At 42.8% G+C, this 21,782-nt stretch overlaps 4 protein-coding genes across 4 annotated transcripts; all 4 read left to right on the forward strand.

Moving 5' to 3' along the window:
* The first annotated feature begins 92 nt into the window (after window positions 1–92).
* LOC109469886 (ficolin-2-like) lies at window positions 93–6,837 on the forward strand. The gene is made up of 5 exons (XM_019768642.1): window positions 93–279; window positions 923–958; window positions 1,351–1,458; window positions 4,516–4,732; window positions 6,329–6,837. The coding sequence occupies exons 1-5, from the start codon at window positions 93–95 to the stop codon at window positions 6,654–6,656; spliced, it is 876 nt and encodes a 291-aa protein (XP_019624201.1). The 3' UTR covers window positions 6,657–6,837.
* A 1,549-nt stretch (window positions 6,838–8,386) lies between these two features.
* Window positions 8,387–12,421, forward strand: LOC109469887. The gene is made up of 6 exons (XM_019768643.1): window positions 8,387–8,739; window positions 9,346–9,510; window positions 10,144–10,280; window positions 10,955–11,090; window positions 11,677–11,932; window positions 12,283–12,421. The coding sequence occupies exons 1-6, from the start codon at window positions 8,577–8,579 to the stop codon at window positions 12,419–12,421; spliced, it is 996 nt and encodes a 331-aa protein (XP_019624202.1). The 5' UTR covers window positions 8,387–8,576.
* Window positions 12,422–13,964: 1,543 nt separating this feature from the next.
* On the forward strand, window positions 13,965–18,385 carry LOC109469888. The gene is made up of 6 exons (XM_019768644.1): window positions 13,965–14,230; window positions 15,425–15,592; window positions 16,162–16,428; window positions 17,241–17,490; window positions 17,966–18,193; window positions 18,382–18,385. The coding sequence occupies exons 1-6, from the start codon at window positions 14,068–14,070 to the stop codon at window positions 18,383–18,385; spliced, it is 1,080 nt and encodes a 359-aa protein (XP_019624203.1). The 5' UTR covers window positions 13,965–14,067.
* A 1,667-nt stretch (window positions 18,386–20,052) lies between these two features.
* Window positions 20,053–21,119, forward strand: LOC109469889. The gene is made up of 2 exons (XM_019768646.1): window positions 20,053–20,288; window positions 20,832–21,119. Exons 1-2 carry the CDS (start codon window positions 20,172–20,174, stop codon window positions 21,117–21,119), a joined length of 405 nt encoding a protein of 134 aa, XP_019624205.1. The 5' UTR covers window positions 20,053–20,171.
* The last annotated feature ends 663 nt before the right edge of the window (window positions 21,120–21,782 follow it).

Raw genomic sequence — 21,782 nt, forward strand, 5'->3', positions numbered from 1 at the left:
GGTAAGCCTAAGCTAATTACAAAAGCTCTAAGTATTTTATGCAGGTACGAAGTCTCCGAATTCTTGTTTCAGGAACTGACTTCAATGGGGCCATGGGGCCAGCTACCCCTGCTCTACCTGGGCCTCCGGGAGACCAAGGGCCGCCAGGACCACCTGGTGAAAGAGGGCCCATGGGGCCAGTTGCCGCTGGTCTACCTGGGCCTCCGGGAGACCAAGGGCCGCCAGGACCACCTGGTGAAAGAGGGCCCACGGGGACACCCGGTCCACCTGGACCTCCCAGTCAGGTAAAAAAAAATACTAAATTGACAAACTAGCAAACAGACGCCTCGTTCTACACACTAATCTCCAAGCAGATCATAGGGGTGCAAAAGACACTATCAAATTGTCCAGGCCTATGGTGACAGCTGCCTGGTCCAGGTCATTGACCTTATTTGGAGAAGGAGAAAAGGAAGAAGAAAGAGAGCAAAAACAATATGTTTGTCTTCTGCGAAGGTACACAAAATTACTGTAATTACTTTCATTCACAGCGGCTAGTCTGGACCTTAACACAATCAAACAGCACTGACGCATTCTACTTTGATCATGACAAGTATATATTTATACAGAGGACTAATACTACATACTCTGTGGGTTCGTGTGGCGTAGCGGCAGCTTGCTCGACGCGGGACCAAGAGGTCCCGGGTTCGAGTCCTGGCATGCTACCGAATTGTTTTACCTGTTCACAGCACCGTACGACTTCCCGATATGCATAGGACTCTTTCACGACTTTTTCCAACGTCACATTTATACGTGTCGCCTTTTTTACAGTGTAGCTGCCCAACCCTAGCAGCCCCGACTGCTCCTCCGCAGGTCACAACCCCAGCAGCCCCGACTGCTCCTCCGCAGGTCACAACCCCAGCAGCCCCGACTGCTCCTCCGCAGGTCACAACCCCAGCAGCCCCGACTGCTCCTCCTGCAGGTGAGTTGGAGGGTTCGAATTTCTCACGGTTCTGGTGCTACACGTGCGGGTCTTACAGCGACACAGTCATAGCGTTTCCACCATCGTGCCTGCAAACTATGACACATCCCAGCATTTCATAGACAGATAGCAGTCGTATACAAGCGTTACCGCTCATATTCAATTACCTTATATCATACAAACATTTTGATGCAGTCTAATTCATTCTCGTCCAGTATTTTCGACCTCCATTTCCTCTTATTTCTACGCCCTACTACTTTGTGTCCCCAGATTTACGGACTTGATAGTTTGGTCCTAAATTATCAGAGAATGATATGTTGTGTTACCAATATGCTAATGTTGTTAGACATATAAATAATGGCATCGTGACTCTGCTACTTACCGTTTCCCAGAGGCAGACTGTGCTGCATATAAAGCCGCCGGACACACGACCAGTGGAGTCTACACACTCGGCCCACCCCTGTCCGGTGTAACGGTCTACTGTGACATGGATACTGCAGGTAAAATTGTTTTACGGTACATTGGGATCCGTAATATATATACAGGTCAATAACAGGTGTCTCGTAAATACACCCGTTTAACCTTTAGAACACTACAGATGTATATGAATGGTTTACTAGTATTTGCAAATTGACACTAAACTAAAACAACATTGCAGCCTAATAATACAATGTAAAAAGGCTGATTACGCAGTTTTAGGGAACACACAATTGTACAAAATATCACTAGTATTTACAAGCATAACCAAACTGAATAACAGGAATACTAGTATATACAATCGGTAGTCGGGTGATTACACAGTAGACAACGCACTGTTTAAGAGTTTTTGACAGGTACGGAATGACACTGTTCCTGTTCCTCTGATCTTATAGAAGGTAGGCTAAGCTGGAACCCCCCTTTTGTGTCATTGCGCGTGGGGGGTAGCCAGGGTCGAAACGTTGGTGAACTCAACAAAGATTTTGCAAACTTAAGACACAATGATTCCCTTCTGGCTTTCAGAGTGCAGAGGTTAAAAGTAGAGAGTGCATCAGTATAGGAAGTGTACTTATTTCCAAGAATGATTCTGAGGGCACATTTTAATGCGTTCAAGTTGGTGGGATTGTAGAGTGGTTAGACCTGCGTGCCACACAGGGACTGCATTTTCTATGACTGGTCTGAGGTATAATAAATAAATTTCACAAAGATCTTCAGTGCAGACACAAAAGCGTTTTAGTTTCTTAAGCCAGAGAAGGCGCGAGCTTGCTTTTTTACCTCCATGAAAAATGGAGGTATTGTTTTTGGCGTGTCTGTCTGTATGTCTGTCTGTCTGTGTGTCTGTGTGTGTGTGTGTCTGTCTGTCTGTCTGTGTGTGTTTCCGCAACTTTGTGGTCAGCATAACTTCAGAACGCTTTTATGGATTGCGATGATATTTGGTGTGCTGGTAAGTCTTGGAAAGACAAAGGTCAAGGTCAAATATGGGCCTCCTGGTGGATGACCTTGGTACTGCAGCAGAACTTCCGGTTTTTGTATCTTTTGTCCTGAACAAGCTATGGTCTTGACTTTTTGGTGATAGATAGCTTATCCTGTCAGGAATAAGTGGCGTGAGTTTGGTCCCCCTAGCAGCTTGTTCTGGAACTGCAGGGCACTGTCTGGCGAAATGTTTAAAAGCCAATAAGTCCAGATAGGAACAACGTATTTTCATGATTTTTGGTGTGTAGGTAGCTGAGAGAGAGATGTACATGATTAAATGCAAATTATGCAAATGAGGACTTTATTTGCATAATTAATTAGGAAATTCTATGATTACAGTGTTTTACATTATACTACTTTCATACATGTAATGTATGTAACCTATGGCAGACAGATACTAATTATGCAAATGATGACCTAATTTGCATAATTTATGCAAAAATTCTATGATTTCTTAATGGTGAATAATGGGAATGTCATAATTGGGACATCTGTAAGTTAATCAAAAGTTAGCATACATCACGATGCATATATCATGTTAATGCAGAGGTAATTTGCATAATTAAAGAAATTTACATTTACATATCAAGCCCATATTTCATGGAGGTATGGAGTCTCGGAATTCTTGTTGTTTTTCAACAGGTTGTCGAATAGCAGACTACGTGCGTTATAACGGAGTTTGCTACAAGAGCTTTACGGAGCCACAGACGCACGATGCGGCCAGGCAGACTTGTGCGGCAGACGGGGGGATTTTAGCCATGCCGAGGGACAGTGACACCAATACGTTTCTCGCTAACCTAGCAGAAGTAGTATGGGGTCGCTGGATTGGGCTGACCCGCGCAAACAGCGACGGCGAGTGGGTATTTGAGGACGGCCAGACCCTGACATCATCCGACTATGCCAACTGGCTCCCCGGTGAACCACAACCCGACTACGGTAACGGTGGCTGTGTGGGATTTTGGGAGGCTGGATCCTTCTGGGATGAGAAAGACTGCAGCAACCTCAGGGGATGTATCTGCCAGCTGAATGAAGGTATGCGCCCTCTTCATGACCATTACTTGTAGAGTACTAGAACCCAGTTTAGTCTTATTAGAACTAAACGGTAGTTTGAAGATTCAACAGGTAAGCTTCCCTCATTTTTACCTCCATGAAAAATGGAGGTATTGTTTTTGGTGTGTCTGTCTGTATGTATGTATGTATGTATGTATGTCTGTGTGTGTGTGTCTGTCTGTCTGTCTGTGTGTGTTTCCGCAACTTTGTGGTCAGCATAACTTCAGAACGCCTTTATGGATTATGATGATATTTGGTATGTTGGTAAGTCTTAGGAAGACAAACGTCAAGGTCAAATATGGGCCTCCTGGTGGATGACCTTGGTACTGCAGCATAACTTCCGGTTTTTGTATCTTTTGTCCTGAACATGCTATGGTCTTGATGTTTTGGTGACAGATTGCTTTTCCTGTCAGGTGTAAGTGGTGTGAGTTTGGTCCCCCTAGCAGCTTGTTCTGGAACTGCAGGGCACTTTCTGGCGAAATGTTTAAAAGCCAAAAAGTCCAGATAGGAACAACATATTTTTATAATTTTTGGTGTGTAGGTAGCTGAGAGAGAGATGTACATGATTAAATGCAAATTATGCAAATGAGGACTTTATTTGCATAATTAATGAGGAAATTCTATAATTACAGTGTTTTACATTATACTACTTTCATACATGTAATGTATGTAACCTATTGCAGGCAGAACATCAACAGATACTAATTATGCAAATGATGGTGAATGATGGGAATGTCATACTTGGGACATCTGTAACTTAATCAAAAGTTAACATACATCATGATGCATATATCATGTTAATGCAGAGGTAATTTGCATAATTAAAGAAGAAATTTACATTTACATATTAAGCCCATATTTCATGGAGGTATGATGTCTCGGAATTCTTGTTGATGATTGTATTGACATGTTTTCCCCATTTCATGTCAGCAGAAATCCAATACTTATATATCCTACAAAGTTTGTAGGATATGTAAGTATTGGATTTCTGCTGATATGAAATGGGGAAAACATGTCAATGTAGTAGTACAAAGCAATGGTGAGTTTTTTCCCCACAGGGGGTGGATGGACTGTGATCCAACGACGACAGGACGGGTCGGTTCCCTTCAACCGGACGTGGGCGGACTACAAGTATGGGTTTGGGAACAAGAACGGGGAATACTGGCTTGGGAACGAGAACATCCACCTCCTGACGTCCCATAAGAACTTTCGTTTGCGAATTGAGCTGATGGATTGGAGTGGGCAAACACGCTACGCGGAATACCGCACATTTAGGTTGGTACTCATTCTTCTAGCAGACATCATTGACAAAAACGATTGGAAGTCAGTTGGAAATACCTAAAATACACAGGAAGAAGATAGCAAATTTGAACGCAAATTTAGACATGTGGAATTTAGAGCAAGAGTAGAAATGTTACTACATATAGTATACTAATCCTTCCAAATGCAGCAATTTTGTATTTGGGAAACGTTGCACGCAAGGGCGAAAGATAATGGTCTAATGGATTACAAGGAGTTAAACACTTAGTTACAGATAGACTTACCATAGGTCTGGGATATGCAATACAGATGGGATACTACAAGCTGTACAACCTACTAATTTACACAAGTCAAGTCAAGTCAATCTTTATTGCACAACAATTTTAATGGGTACAATGCATGGCAAACTCTTCAGCACTATCTAGCTAACATCTACTCTTACGTCCACAGTAATACCTACAAGTTCAATGTATCGAAAATAATATTGTGCTATTTCAAAAAGGTAATATAGTACATGTATATATATATGGAACATGGCTTACATGATAATGTATATGTCTTGAGTTCTATATGGCTGTATAAGCTAGAGTGCACATCAGTTGGTTGAGTCGGATATAATATCATTCCTTTTAACTAAAGCTTTGGATATATACTGGCCTATATAGAGGGAAGTTTCGTCGGAACATGACATGAGTAAAGTAAAAGTATCTGAGATTGTTTTGGGTAGTGTTATATGTGCCTTGTTGGTGATCGCGTTACACAGCTACACGCGTGTGCACGTATCGAGTCCTGGGGGTGGGTCACGAACTCCCTGATCAATCGCCACTTCCAAGCTCAACTATATGCTAACAATTCACTGATTGGTCACTCAGGGCCTACCTATCACATTGATATATGCAAATGTCTCTTTCCATATGGTCACCTACCAATCATCATTCATCATAATAACAATGGTCCTGACTGTTACAATTCTGTTGTGTATTAGTTAAAGGTGAACATTTCAATAGATTATGTAACTATGCAGGTTATTTGTATAGTTAGTGATAATGTGTAAAATGACGTTCTGTCAACCGATAGCACTTTGTTTATTTATTTCTGTATCCAGGAAATACATATCTGATGGCGTTTTTAATGGTTCCTGGGGGGAAAAAACAAACAAAATCCATTAACAAAATGAACTCAAGATGAACAAAGGCATCAAATAAAGTTATGCAGATTACAAATTGATACAAAATCAAAGTAAATTAAATAACATAAGAGAAACAATATTGTAACCTTAACATCATATATCGTAGAACCAAGGTAGAACATACATGTGTAATACAATGAAATCAGGATTAAAATCAGGATTGAATTTGCATATCAATTGTCAAGTACATACAGGTGTTTGAAGGCTGTACTTTCACACGTACATGTGAATTTATTGGAGAAGACTACCAAAATACATTAATATTTTCCCTAATCATTAAGACAAAATGACATACCAAAAGCTCTAAATATCTTATAGAGGTATGAAATCTCTAAACGTATTTGTTTAAGAAACAGAATTAGAATCAATGCAGATTGTTGTTCATAAAATAATGAGTGATGTGATGTGATGTTCTCATCCAGGGTGTCCGGTGAGTCCGACCAGTACCGGCTGACCTTATATGGGTTTTCAGGCGACGCGGGAGACTCCATGACAGCTGCCAGCCATAGCCTCGACGGACAAAGGTTCACCACTGTGGACAGGGACAATGATTCCTGGGGCCGCTCCTGTTCTCAGGCTTTCGGACAGGGCGGCTGGTGGTTTGGGGACTGCAGCAACTCCTTCCTCAACGGCCGCTACCTGGGCAACTGTGGAGAGTCCTGTGAAGCCTTTGAAGGGTTGGTGTGGACGACCTGGAAAGGAAAGCATTACTCCCTCAAGTCCGTGTCTATGAAAATCAGGCCACGATAGTCGCATTTTGCTCTTAATACTAAGTCTGATCACGCTCAATTGTTCATGAAACCATCAATCCTACGTGGTCTGTAATGCTGAAAAGTAACGCTCTCTTTTGTAGGGGCTTTGTAACAAAATTAAGTCAAAAGAGTTGATTTCAAATGTTGAATATATCAGAGAGGCAAACATTTCTGTTTAGTTGGGGGCCACAAATAACTGGAGACGTGTTGTTCAGATATAGTTGTTATGGAGCAAAATGTTAAATATGAGTGATGAGAACTAAAATAGCGACCGATTAAAAAAATGGCGGTGGCTTATTTTGATGCTGGGAGCTTCTGATTTAACATATTAAGGATTAATGCATTTTTTTAGGTATTTCTATTGTTCTATTCTATTGTAGAATTTCAGTAACATACTAATGCAACTGTAATGTTGTAGTCATGGATTCCGTATTATATAACACTACAAGTATATTAGCCTCATCACACATGTAACCATAGTCTTCTGTAGAATTAGTCCCTGAGAACTATTGTTACGGTAACCATAGTTACCCAGAAGAAGAAGTTGCCTTACGGTGTATCTTATACAATTGCAAAGTGATAAAATTCAAAAGTTTCTTACCAAAAAATCTTACCAAAATGCCATTTCTTTGTCATCCTTCTGAGCCGAATGTTTTTCTTCCAGAAAGAGAATATGTCTGAGAAAAGTATAAAAATGAATACTTACTGTAAGTTGATTTTCTGTAAGGTTGTGTAACTGTAATGTTGTAGTCAATGGTTTCTTATCAAGGTGTAACGTTATGTACACTTAGCAAAATGACATGGAATAACATCATGATGGAAGAATTAATTTTAATTCTTTATTGTTACACTTGCCTCTTGTCTCTGCCAATGTTTGGCAGTTGTGTGCACATTGTACTGATGTATGTTCGTGTACAATGGAAATTCAGTAGAAGTATAATTATGAAAACAATTTAGGTACAAAAAGCATTGGTGACCATCAAGTACAGTTAGCTGAACCATATATGAAAAATGTAAGACTTTGGTGATGGTGAAAATAAATTCTGCGCTGCTGGTGTTTCAATCCTCTCACTAATGTGGACTTCTTTGTACATTTGTTCACTAAGGCAACACCTACATAAGTTTTTTTCCGAACTTGCTACAGTTTTTTTACTACGTGAAGGAGGTCAGTTAGAGTTGACGAATCGTGAACAGTTGTGTGTTCGCAGCGATTCCTTTGCTGCATGGGGACGTAGTTTGGGACGTTGCCTGTTGGTGTGGTCTAGTTGAGCACGTTGTTTTTTTTTTATACCGTAGCGATTTGCATAGGTCGTAATATTCTAGCATAGTCCCCATTCTGGTGAAATGTTGGTACAGGCTATGTCTTCCGTCGATGTCATGGATGTTTGGTTTTCTCAAGCGGATATCGATCATGTTGGTCGCGGCATGGCGGACCGCCGAAAAATTAGCTATAACGTCTCATACGCCAATTTCGCTGTCCCATAGGCATACACGTTAAATTAGGCCACTATTTTGGCTGTAACTCCAATTAAAAAATCGTATATCAAGAGATTTTTTTGCTTTCTATAGCAAGCACAGGTATCGTGCAAACAATAAAAAAATGTCCCCAATTCTAACCGCTAGTTCGATATTTACGTCACGTATAACTGCAGTTACCCACGATCCACCAGAGGCCCTCTCACGGCTCACAGTACTCAGGTCAAAACAAGCGTACACGTCCCTCAATCGCTCAGATACCAAAACTTCCCTGCCTGATCCTGTCAGTAATAAACAGGCTTTCACCTCAAATCCTTTTTAGATCAGGTCTGAGCGATGAAAGGGAGTTTATGGATTGGTGGACCTAAACTTACGCTGTTGAGGCCCTATCATTTTTGGTAGGCCCTTTTGGAGGCGAATACAGCTAGTCTCCTACTAAACCATGGTTATACGTGTGTGCTGCGTTCGCGGAAGCCACTACCGGGTCGGGCACCAGATCGGGCGGGCCTTCCGAGCGCAGATCGCCGAGTACTTTCGCCGTTACCCCGGCTTCGCCAAGCTCCTGGCAACGCTCCAAACAGACGCTGGAAGAAACGCGTACGAAGGTCAGTGTACGTGCTCTTTGTCGAGTATTTCTGTTCGGTTCATGGGGTTTATTTTTGTCTCAGTGTCATAGGGACTGTTAAAATCCCCTCAGGGGCCTCATGATACTTGTTGTACCACTGGTACAGGTTCAAAGTTCACTGTCTTTGTAAACTTCAAGCAGATGTAGGGATGAGGATGGGGTTATTGATCTACCATTACTATATAAGGACCGTCTGGCCATTGATATACAGTAAACATGTACTAGCGACCACCTCTACATTAGGACCACCTGGCCATTGATACACACTAAACCTGTACTAGTGACCACCTCTACATAAGGACCACCTGGCCTTTTAACTACGTTTCCTCTTCTGTTCCAAACACTAACCTCTGACCTGGCCAATGGCCTGATTTGTTGATTTCTGTCACCATGGTAACTGGTGTTGGGTTACATAATGTTGCAATTTTTAATCAGGAGGGATGTAGACTCCTGTCTGACCATATATATGAATGTGCATGTATTTGAGTAAGAAAAGCAAACCATATGCGAAGGTAAACATTATGCATTGCAAATGTTAACTTTCTAGTTACATTTTTTCATCACGGTTTGATTTGGAATTTTCCAGGCTACTTGAAGGCTGCCAAGTCCGCGTTTCCGCACTATGTTGATGAGATAGTGGGGATGTCGGAAGGGTCTGGCCTCCCGTTCGAACATCTCTTCCTGATGCACTGTCAATCAGAGTTCACACTCATGTCCCTGCAGCAGGAGGAAGTGGAGACCGAGACAGAAGGTATTGTAGCCTATAGGTGCCAGCTTTGTATGTTTACCGAAGGAAAACATACTGTTTTTGCTCAGTTTCTTCCTCTTCTTCTTCCGTTCCAAACCTTACTCACGACTCCCAACCAACCTACACGTTTCCCTATCATTTCCCAGGTTGAGACAGAAGGTACAGTAGCCTTAGGTGCCAGCTTTTTTTATATTTTCTTCGAAGAGGGGAAGCATGTTGTTATTTTTGCTAACTATTGTTATTTAGTTTTCCCGTCTTCGTCTTCTTCAAATAAGTATACAAATAAGGTCAATGACCAGGACCAGATGTCTGTCACCATGGTAACTGGTGTTGGGTTCGATAATGTTGCAAGTGCCATGCAGAACTGAGCTCAAGAGGGGCTGCATGGTCATCATATACATGAGTGTGTTTGATTAAGAACAAAACAGTATTTGTTAAGCTGGGTCAGGTAAGTTAAATATGATGCATTTGCTTAGCAAATAATGCCTTTCTAGTTTATATTACCTTCGCAGAAGAAAAATGTATTGGTTTTGCTCAGCTCAATTGCTCAAATAAAGTCAATGACCTGGACCAGACGTCTGTCACCATGGTAACTGGACTCCTAACCAACCAACACATTTCTCTACCATTTTCCAGGTTGTACAACTGTATATCTTAACGTCCGTAACGGACCTCGGATTCTGGCCCACAACGAAGACGGGGACTCGCTCATCAAAGCCCTGGGTTACGTGGTGGTCGCTAGTATCGAGCCCTACGAGCTGCCAAGCGGAGAGGTTTGTTTATTTGTTTATTTATTTATTTAACCAGAGAACATTGAGCAAGTAAATGAACGTATTCAAGTATTCAAGGGTCATCATTGACAATACACTTTCAACATTTGAACAAGAAACTAGCACAGGTGATTGGAGTAATCAGGCAATTAAAGCATTGCAAGCTACATGTATATACACTAACTTATTCTTACCCCACATACACTACTGTAGTACAGTATGGGACCAGGGAGGGAAGGGTCACATGGACAAACTCCAGAAACTTCCAAATAAACCAGACCGCACAATCCTTGGCTGTGATCGCTACATCGCTACTTAACTCGTACTTAACACACTTGGATGGCTACCAGTGACCGACATACACCGCAAAAACAAAGCAACACTCGTCTATAAAGCTCTCAATGGTATGTCCCCACCGGCAGCGTGCGCGACTCGGAACCAAGAGGTCCCGGGTTCGAGTCCTGACATGCCACCGATCTTGTGCTGTTGGAAAAGACACTTTACACGACTTTCCCCACTAGACTCAAGTGAAAATGAGTACTGTCTGTCCAGTATTTGTTTCTATGTGCGGGACACAACACCAGCAACAGCTGCCTCTGTTCCGCCGCGTGTATTGTACTGTTGCAATTTCAATAAATCAAAATCAAATCAAGTACCTTATTGCACTATTCGCACAGGTTGTCCCCGAAGAAAGCTTCACCGCCTACTGCTACCCCGGGCTGCTGGCTGGGAACGCATATGGCTTCAACCTGCACGGCTTGTGCACCGCCGGCAACTTCCAGCTGGCAAAGTGTGTGGAGAAAGACAAAATACGTACGTACAGTTGAAATGTATGTTTGCATTGTATACACATAGTGGGACTAAACATTGTGAAAATAGGGGCACTATTACATTTTACAGATAGGGGGACTACATTGTACAGATAGGGGGACCAATACTGTAACATCAGACGTACATGTATTTCTGTTACAATATACATGTATATTCTTAACACGTCAATTTACTGTTCTTCATAATAGTATGTATTTCATATTCTTCCACATATTTCACAGAAAGAAGGAATGTGAATGCTTTGAACTTTGTATTCTAACACTGCAGTACTAGCTAACGAAAAATATATGACCATGATCCGTCCTTAGACCAACGTTGTCTACTTTTTTTTTCTATTTTAACATTTATCACAATATCTGGCGACGGTAAGTCTTTCCAACTTATTTTATTCCGCCAACAACGCAGAGGCAGGACAGTACTAATTTTCATCTGGGTTAGGTGAGGAAAGTCGGATAAAGCTCATTTCCCAAGATCGGTGGCATGTCAGGACTCGAACCCGGGGCCTCTTGGTTCTGAGTCGAGCACTCCCACACGACCCCACAGCAATTTCCTTGTGTTTTGCCTCCAGCTCAGCGGTTTGCGTGTCGCGCCCTGCTGTCGGCTGCGTCCGTGGAGAAAGCCGTGGACATCCTCAGGACAGGCTCCGGCGTTGGACTGGCCACTGGATACTCCTACAACCTCGCCGTCAGCACCAAGGACGGGGACAACGCCATGTACTCAGTAGAGGTGGCGCCCGCGGAGGGGGAAGCGAGAAACTTGGTCTCTGTTCACGCCGTCGAGCCGGGAGAGGTCGGATCTGCGAGTAGCTACAATCATTACAATATGTAGGTGTCTGAGTTTTAGGTCTATATGTTTCGCTGGTATAGATATAGCCAAGGTTGCCCAAAGAGAGAGAGAGAGAGACAGAGGGAGAGAGAGGAGGGTGGTGAGCCAGGAGAAGTTGGATCTCCGCGAGTAGCTACTATCTTTACAATATGTAGGTGTCTAATTTTATATGTTTATATGTTTCGGTGGCGAGCCAAGGTTTCCCAAAGAGAGAGAGAGAAAGAGAGAGAGAGGCAGAGAGAGGCAGAGAGAGGCAGAGAGAGGCAGACAGACCTAGGAAGAAAGAGAGAGGGAAAAAAGACAGAAAGAACAATGCATTTGATCTTGTATCTTGTTTTCATTTTCCCAGGTATGAACACCTGGATACCCCCTCCTGGCGAGACCTCAGCTCTGAACACAGGAAAGCCCGGGCTGGCGCAGTCGGACCGCTGTCTAGTAAAGAGGACGTTCTCAAATTCATGGGTAGGATGATAAGGAATATGGGATAAGGGGAACGTGTGTGTGTGTGTGTGTGTGTGTGTGTGTGAGAGAGAGAGAGAGAGAGAGAGAGAGAGAGAGAGGTTTATTCACACGTACCCTTTAAACTACAGATAAAAGCGTTTCCAGTGAAGTTTAAATTCCCCACAAATTTGTTCTGGTAATGGCCTTTTCACTTTGAGTATTATAGTTCAATTTTAGGCCTAAGCAGATAGCTGTTCTCCAAATGCTCCAGACATATTCCGTTGATATCCCGCTACTATGTGATAAATAGCCATTTTAATTGCCACCAGTCGTATATATATTGATTCCTGTGTGTTTGCCCACAGGCGATACTGAGGACCCCGAGTATCCGGTTTACAGGTCCCAGACAGGAAATGACGTCTTCATGACGACAACAACCGGTAAAGCTGAAGAATGTGCATGTTTCAACACCCTAAAGGCGATGCGCATTAAGTTATCAAAGACTGCATTAATACCCAGTTAAGTGTATAACCGGTGCAATGGCCAAATGGGTAGAGTGCATTCGATAGGTCGTAAGTTCAGTCCCCGGCCAAGTAACACCAAAGACTTTAAAAATGGTACATACTACATTATCTGCTTGGCACACAGCATTTGGGAATGGGTATGGAATTTAAACAGACGCCATTACCAGCGATGTACTGCTGTGTGGCCCAAGGGCTACTGAACCAGAGATGGGCGCCGCCCCAAAGCACCAATTGGTGCGGAAAGGACTTGAACTAAAGCCATCTATCATTAATCGGCCGTTAAGTGTATAACTTAAGAAAAATTTACACTTTTAAGGCGTGAAGCTTATCTTGTTATAGCTCTTGCCACTACAGGTGTGTTCGACCTTGAGGCAGGTGTTCTGGAAATCTACACCGACAATCCGGCAAAGGGACAGGAGCCGGGCGTCATCTTCGTTCTTCCGGTGTAGAGAAGAAACTAATCTCCAAGCAGATCTTTCGGTGGCAAGACAGTATCCATTGGCCAGAGGAGTGTCCATTAGCCACGGAAGGTTGGGAAATGGATACAGGATGGCCAATGGATACGGTCTTTTGCCACCCAACCGAAAGATCTGCTTGGAGATTAAGAAAAAACATCTTTATTTGTCCTGGAGTAAACTAGGTCATATCACGTATCTTAAGTAAATACAACGTGGAATTGTGGATATGGAATGCTTCTGCATGTATATCCTTGAAAATTAAACTTTTCCAACCATATAAATTCTATTGTATTATTAATACTACGTTGCCTGAAGACGCTGTTGTGGACTACTGGAATGATGCCAAAAGACAATTGATAAAGCCATTATCATTAAAGGTATGTAAGATAAGTTAACTCGTGTGGTGTTGTATTTTAATGGATACAAAAGTAAACAAGCCTTATATACCTTTTTCTGGTACGTTCTAAATTTTATTTGTACTTTATGGAGAAGTGTAACTGGTGGAAAACACTATGTTATTTTTCGTCAACGTCAGATTTCTAATGATACAGAAAAGAAATAATGCTACTCGATCGACGGAGTTTCAAACTTTCTTTTATGAGCTTGTTTAGTCATGAGCCGTGGAACACAACTTCACCTGTCCCTGACCTTTGTCCTGTAGCTGACCTGTGTGCCTGTCCTTGGCTGCAGAGCTATTCTCCCCCCAACAAAATGGCGCCTCGCGTGCTTCACGTGTCCGGGACAAACCGCCAGGTCGGCCTCCAGGTGGGCAAAGCGACGAAGAAACAGATCCAAGACGTCTTGAGCCGCTACGAACCCTTCAAGGAGGCCATCTCCTCCTTGGAGACACCCGAAGGAAGGCGAGTGTACGAAGGTTGGTATATTTTTTTATTCAAAGAAACAATAACTTGTCTGGCCACAAGACCGCGCTAACAACTGTGATATCACTGCTGGCTATATAACTGTCGTTATTTGTTGTCTCGAATCAATAACTCTCACAATGTTAATAAGTTGACTTGCCTTGTAGTTCTAAGTTTATTCATTTGTTTCTCAAATTGTATTATGTGATTGATGTTTCATGTCTGAAACACCTGTTTCGCCATGCCATCCACAGTGCATATTGTACGTGGTAAAACTTAATAAATAAATAAATAATACAAAGGAAAGAACGACGACAGAGTGGCGGCCTTATATATATTCTAGTCGCCATTTGTACATTGAACATCAAATGTTCGACATGTCACTAAGACAACAATACACATTCCAGTGTTGGTAGCTATTAGAGGTCGGTATTAAAGCCACATCCACATACATGTACCTACGACGTTTTGACGTGTCCCTTGCCACAACTTCACCATGCAACGTATGGCAACGGTTATCTACAAAGGAGTACTGTTGTAAACATTGGTGAGCAAATATGATGACGTTAAGTCCTAGCACTGCCTTTGTGGCAACATTTGTAGGACACTATGCGATCGCACAAACACTTGTATTGCATGATTCACTAAGCTGGGTCCTCAGAGACTATCTAAAGACCAATTTAGTAAATACTAAGCTTTTTCGTTATCATGAAATGTCAAATTGAGTCTTACTTATGGCGTCCATATGGTAGAAAGCAAGTTCGTTGACCTCAGGAGGGTTGTACACAGCGCGTGGACTTTGACCCAACAAGTATAGCTGTTGTTTTATACGGATGGTCTAAAATAGTGCCGAAAATCGTGATAATGTATTGTTATCTATCTATCTATTCATGCATTTTGCTTTTAGAGAATTCTGCATGGCACTGTCCCGGCAAATACAATGCGACAAACAGGGAGCTATTTTAGATAAGGAAATGGTTGATTGGTTGCTTGCCTCCTTGAAGTAGTTGTATACAATATAGTTTAAATTTCCTGATAATAGTCTAGTACTGTTTGGGCTCGGAGAAGTGGAATACACTGCGACAACAATGCATAATATATATATATATATGATGGTATACTCAATGTGCGTTAACTTGTTCACGCACATTGAATATACCATTATATACCATAAAGTGTTCAACTCTTCTTGTTGATTTTACCCACAGGTTACCTAAAGGCGGCGAAGACAGCGTACCCGAACTATGTGGAGGAGTTAGAGGGAATGGCTGAGGGAGCAGACGTGCCGTTTGAACACATGTTCATTGTCAACTACGAGTTCGAGATCCTGCTTCTCAACATGAAGAAAAAGGAAGAAGAAAAGGAAGGACTGAAAGGTCTCCTATTCAGTTTATCATATCTAATTTTTTAAATATACTTAAAGCAAGTAACCCTTGTAAAAGTTGCCATTATACAAAGCTGATACAAACTTTAGATTTCCAAACCGGTGCCTGATTGGTCTTTTGTCAAAAATATTCATAAAAATTGCTCATAACTTATGTTAATTAAACTTTTCTGCGTGTTTTGTTTTCTTTCCTATCATACTTTTTGTTTCTGCAAACTGCCCGACGAGACCCCGGTTTGGAAATGGGACAATTGCCATGCAATGAAGTTCTATCACATTTTGTCTTTGCCGCAAACTGCCCGCCCTGGTTTACAAATGTGACCTCAGCTTATCACCTTCATCGTTCCATGATCTGTTACTCTGGGTGCCAGACTAGTATCGGACCGTTAGCCGTTTTTCTTCGGCGGCCAAGAGCCCTTCGCCCGCATATCTAAATTACCGCTACAGGGGAGTTGAGCCAAGGGGGTGGGGGTGGCCGGCCCTTCAATTAGTTCCAGGGCTAATGGCCCGATACTAGTCTGGCACCCAGGGTAATGATCTGTTCGTTCCACATCACTACAGGTTGCACCACGGTGTTTCTAAACTACCGTGACGGCCCCAGAGTGCTGGCGCACAACGAGGACGGTCCCGCCGGCGAACAGGGCTGCCTCCTGGTGGCCCATGTGGAACCGTACAGCCTACCCGGGGGGAGGACTCTACCAGAGGAAAACTTCGTGTCCTACTGTTACACGTGCCTTCTGCCGGGAGTGGCGTTCTCATTTAACTCTCACGGTCTGTGCATCACATGTAACACGCTGGTATCAAAGGAGGCAGAAGAGAATAAAATCGGTAGGTAATAACAGAAAACATCATTTCTTCATTGTTAAAAAGTAACTACTGCTAGACGTATATGTTTTTGAAAGGATCTTTGTTTCAAAATCTCAGTTAAAATGTTTCAGTAATATGTAAAACAGATAATGCTAGTTTGAAATGAATACCAGGGAGCAGTAGTTATAAAATAAGAGCTGTTCAATACATACAGACACTTGTGACATGTGTAATAGCGTTAGTGGTAACCTCTATCCAGAGACCATCTTACCGTTGACATTGTAGACACTTTTTCCTGGATTTCGTCCCTAGGTTGAACCTCCAATTGTACAATTGTTTCTTGGCTGTCTGGAGGCATGTCAGTTATGTTATTGCTACAGTAAACCAGCCTAAACATAGCCACCATAGCATGCCAAAAACTGGGGGTTTTGAGGGTCTTTAGGGTCTTTGGGAGCTTTTATGTGCCATTTTCTGATTGCATATAGACAACATAGCCGGCCTGGTTGAATTACCCCCGTTTTAGAATTGGGCTAATCAGAAAACAGCCGAAGACCACCAAACCCCCAGTTCTATAAGCCTGCTACGGAGGCTATCTTATGCTGAGGTCACAATTCAAACACGGGGCCCGGCCGGGCAGCTTTTGGGAACGAAAAGGACGATATAAAAGACAACAAAACTCAGAAAAGTTTTTGATAATAATCATGGGCACTATTTCTGTATCTTCTTGATAAAAATTGGTAAGTTTTCGTTCATATATACAGCCCGGCCGGGCCCCGGTGTGGGAATGTGACCTAAGCATAAACAAAGGTCTCTGTTTTCCTCTATCGACCCAGGTCTCTCATTCGCCTGCCGCGCGGTGCTGGCCGCCAGCACGGTTGACGATGCAGTGTCTATGCTGAGGGATGACGGAGTCGGTATGGCCATAGGCTACTCCTTCAACATGGTCAGCACCAGGGACAGCGCCCGCACCATGTCTTCAGTGGAGACATCAGCCGCAGTGGGGCAGCCGACCACTCTGGTGTCTGTGCATACTGTGGAGCCGGAGGACGGGAGTGCAGATGGGCATTACTACCATTATAATCTGTTAGTATAGTGTACTTGAGATTGTAAGAAAGACGACTGCATCATTTTTGCATCGAGTCAGCAAGAAAGGAGACTTTTATCAGGTTTCTCTTTCTTTCTATCTTTCATTCTTTCTTTCCACCTCTGTGTATGTGTGTGTATGTACATGTGTGTGTCTGTTTCTTTCTCTCTCGCTCTCTCTCTCTCTCTAGTTCTCTCTGGCTCATTCTATCTACATGTACATGCAGTTAGCTAGCTAGCTTAAGGTATAGGAATAGGAGTAAGTATGTGGTAGTAGGTAGAGTAATAGGTATAATTATGAGAAATTTACAGAGATAATATAAAGAACTTATTATTTTTCATTAGCACTACACGTTGATTTGGTGTTGAGAATATACTATTTGGTAGCAAAAGCGTCCTTGGAGAAGCTAACAATTTGATTACATGTAGTTCACCATTTTCTCGCCTGACGGCGCTGTTTCATTGTCTTCCGCAGTTACGAACACCTGTCAGTGCAGTTCTATTCATTCCCGCCTGACGGCGCTATTGTTATTGCCTTCCCCAGTTACGAACACCTGTCCGTGCCCGAGTGGCCGCTGAGCCCGAGTTCCCACCACAGGAAGGCGCGAGCCACGGAGATGGCCGCTCCTCAGACCAAGCAGGACGTCCTGGCTGTTCTAGGTAAGGCCCTATCGTGTTCGGAACCGTGCCTGTGCCTGAGTGGGTTAGGATTAGGGCCAGTCTTGGTTCTGGATAGTCTCCGCGTGTCCAAGAACGTAGGCCAAATCAAATATGGCCTTCGGGATACACCCTGCAGGCGGTCACCATGTTTGCGTGAAGTGTCTAATGCAAGGTGATTTTTATATCGTTTTAAACAATTAACGTCTAATGCTAGGATTCTGTCTTCTTCAGGTGACACCAAAGACCCCGAGTACCCGATTTTCCGGTCTGGTACAGGGAAGGACAAGGGATACACACTCAGCACAGGTGACTTTGTTTGTTTGTTTGTATATTTATTATCAGCTTCCTGGCTACAATTGTTGTTAAGTAATAGAAGTTGTCATACAAATATTGTCCATTATATTATATTATATTATATTATATCATATCATATCATATCATATCATATCATATCATATCATATCATATTATATTATATTGCAATAAAGTTATTTATGGTTTTTACATCTGCAGCCGTGTTCGACCTTCAGGAGGGCGTGCTGGAGGTTTACATCGGCAATCCAACTGTCCACACGGAGCCGGCTCTTCAGTTCTACTTGCCTGGTTAAACAAGACGGGCATAAGGATGACAACTTTTGCGCTTTAAGATAAACAAGTTATTGTTAGATAAACGCCTCTTTCAAGTTGCACTACACGTAAGCTAAATGGTGAGACTGTGCCCTAGCCCGAGGCTAAAAGCCAAGAGAGTAAGAGGAACGAGAGTACAAATAATAACGAAATTGTTCACTCACTCACTCACTCACTCACTCACTCACTAACTAACTCACAAGGTCGAGTTTCCCTCGGCCCCAATGACTGCTCTCTATCGAAATGAAATAAAAGTGATCTAAGGCTGTTCAGCTCAAATGAAGTCCATGAACAGTTGAGGTAATCTTCCACTGGTCGTAACAGAATCGATAGACTGAGTATTTAGTACATGTAGTTAAGTATAGGGGAAATATTCGCTTACGAAGTACAATGAACAGTGGTCACGGCTTAACATTCCGTCCTTACGTCGATGAAGGTTAGACATCCAGGTAATACGATACGCCAAAAAGCAGTTACTCAAGCAACTGGATATGATTTTGAAAACGTCAGACGTTTCAGCTAGTATCCACTAGCTTTCGTCAGTGACTGAGAGACCAGAGGGGAAATGCAGGTTTATAAGCACAACCTATTGTTTGATATGCAAATAACGTGAAGACAAATTTTTGGAAGTCGAAAAAGGAATTTCCCCTCTGGTCTCTCAGTCACTGACGAAAGCTAGTGGATACTAGCTGAAACGTCTGACGTTTTCAAAATCATATCCAGTTGCTTGAGTAACTGCTTTTTGGCATCCCGTCCTTAGTTCTGTGACTCTTTCCAGTAACGTGCATATCGCGTACTAGATTCCAATTGCAACTCACTACGCCTTGGTCCGGGGGCAGTGTCGTTAACCACTACGCACGCTATCGTAACCTATAGCCTATTTAGCAACATAAACCCCATTGCTCGTGTAAAGAGATACGCTGACATATACAGGCGTGTCTTCAAAAGGATCCAAGCTGGCAATCAACGATAGCTACCCCTTCCCCCACCCCAAACCATTTGGAAGGTCGCCATGAATGACACATACCGCACCATATAAACATCCCAGAGCTCTGGTACAGTTAATAGGGGGCCTGCATGGGGGGGGGGGTGGACAACGCTCTACGCTAAATTTTGAGAACCGGCTACGTATTACGCTGAATTCGGGAACCCTCGTTAACTTCCGTTAAATTCCAAGTGGCTACAACGCATTACGTAAATTTAAAACGGCGAATACGCTCTACGAGCTCTACGCAAAATGCGACAATTATTACGCTCTACGTTGAATTAGACCGGTCCGTCTACGCTCTGCGTAGAATTAAAACGGCCGATTACGCTCTACGGAAAAGGGCATGCGGGCCCCCTTAATAGACCTTGTGATATAAACCCCGCCAGAGTGCTGGTACAGTTATCAGATGAAAATGGCTGACGGAGAGGAGGAACGAGAGAGAATGGCAGCCATGGCGCGACCCGTGCGGCAGCCCATGGACGCAGGGTTCACGTTTGACATGCTCATGAGCTCCGTAGATCCCGTGCGTAGCTGTCTACTTTCTTTTTTAATACCACACTGACAAAACATTGTCAGGGATGTTTTGTAGTTTGACATTATGTTTCACAGGGTGTTTGCCGCTGTAGCTGTTACAACAGTTTGGAAATAAGACCTCAGTGCCAAGGAAATTCCTGGCAAGAAACCTGATATTGTATCAGTTTTAAAAGTCAGAATAGCAAAATGTAAAAGAAACGTTTCTTTCCTTAGACCATGAACAATGCAAGCATGGAGTGTTACAGGAACAGAATCAATGAATAAGGCTTGGATCAATTAGTAAATCCGTGTACATGTATGCTGTTTGGATTTAGTAATAAATGTGCTCCTAGGATATTGGATATGTTTTTCCCTGCTCGCTGTTTAGCTAACCCTCTAAAATTCCTATCGCACACACGCAAGACTACAGTTTTTCATTGATATATTTCTTTAATTCAGTCATTGCATCTACATGTATTTAATTATTGTAACACATGGTCATGTAGAGTAGAACCTTATATGTGTGACACAGCTATGTTCATCGCATTTACAGATGGCAGAGAGCATGATAGAAAAGTTCATCCGCGAGCGAGAAGCCAAGCTGCAGTACGAACAGAAATTCACCGAGCTTGTGAGCTACGTCGAGCGGGGCCGGGAGGGCTTCAGCGCCGAGGAGTTCGTCCAAAAGCTTCGGGAGGTGGCTGCAAAGGCGGCCGAGGCCGGACACGACGACGCCCCGAGGCATCAACGGAACCTCTCTCGGATCGAGAAACTGTCGGAAAAATCAGCGACTTGGGAGACTGTCAGGCTCATCTTTTACGACACAGAGGAAGACTCGTGAAATTGAACTACTTAATGCATTCATAGGAAATTCAAACTCTACTACTGGATAAATTACGGAGATGATTTCCAGACATTTCGAGTGGCATCCACCACTCTTCTTCAACGTCACTAATGAAGTAACAGAACTCGATAAAGCATATATGAGCAACAGTTACTGAAAAAAAACGGTTGAACATGTCAAAGGTCCATAAAGTCATTGATATGTAAGGTACATGTACATAGGGTAGTTCCTATACTTAATGCATTGTGCAAGACATTTTAGTTTCAGAGACGACACTTCCAGATTGAAAGTAACAGCGAGAATATAGGCGTCACGTCACTAACTATCCGCCCAATGGATCCTGGATCTTTTGGCCGAATGGTTTGGGGCGCTTGCGGCGTGGGTTCGATTCCCGGGGGTCAGAGTCAACCTTCGAGTTACTTCTTCCTCTGTGTTACAGTAATACATGCAGATTGTGGCATATCCACAGAATGCACCGAACCATTTTTTCTGATTTCTGACCAGTTGTAAAAATCTGAATTTCGATAAGTGCTATTCCGTTCTCCTATGGCCAAAATTCTTGGCTTGGCCAAAATACGTCGTTGTACAAGTACACAATTACAAGACTTTCAATATAAATCTACTTTTATAATTTGATTTCCATTCTATTTTTCTTTGTAT

This window comes from Branchiostoma belcheri, unplaced genomic scaffold, assembly GCF_001625305.1.
Source record: "Branchiostoma belcheri isolate BF01 breed outbred unplaced genomic scaffold, Haploidv18h27 scaffold210, whole genome shotgun sequence".
NCBI lineage: Eukaryota > Metazoa > Chordata > Leptocardii > Amphioxiformes > Branchiostomatidae > Branchiostoma > Branchiostoma belcheri.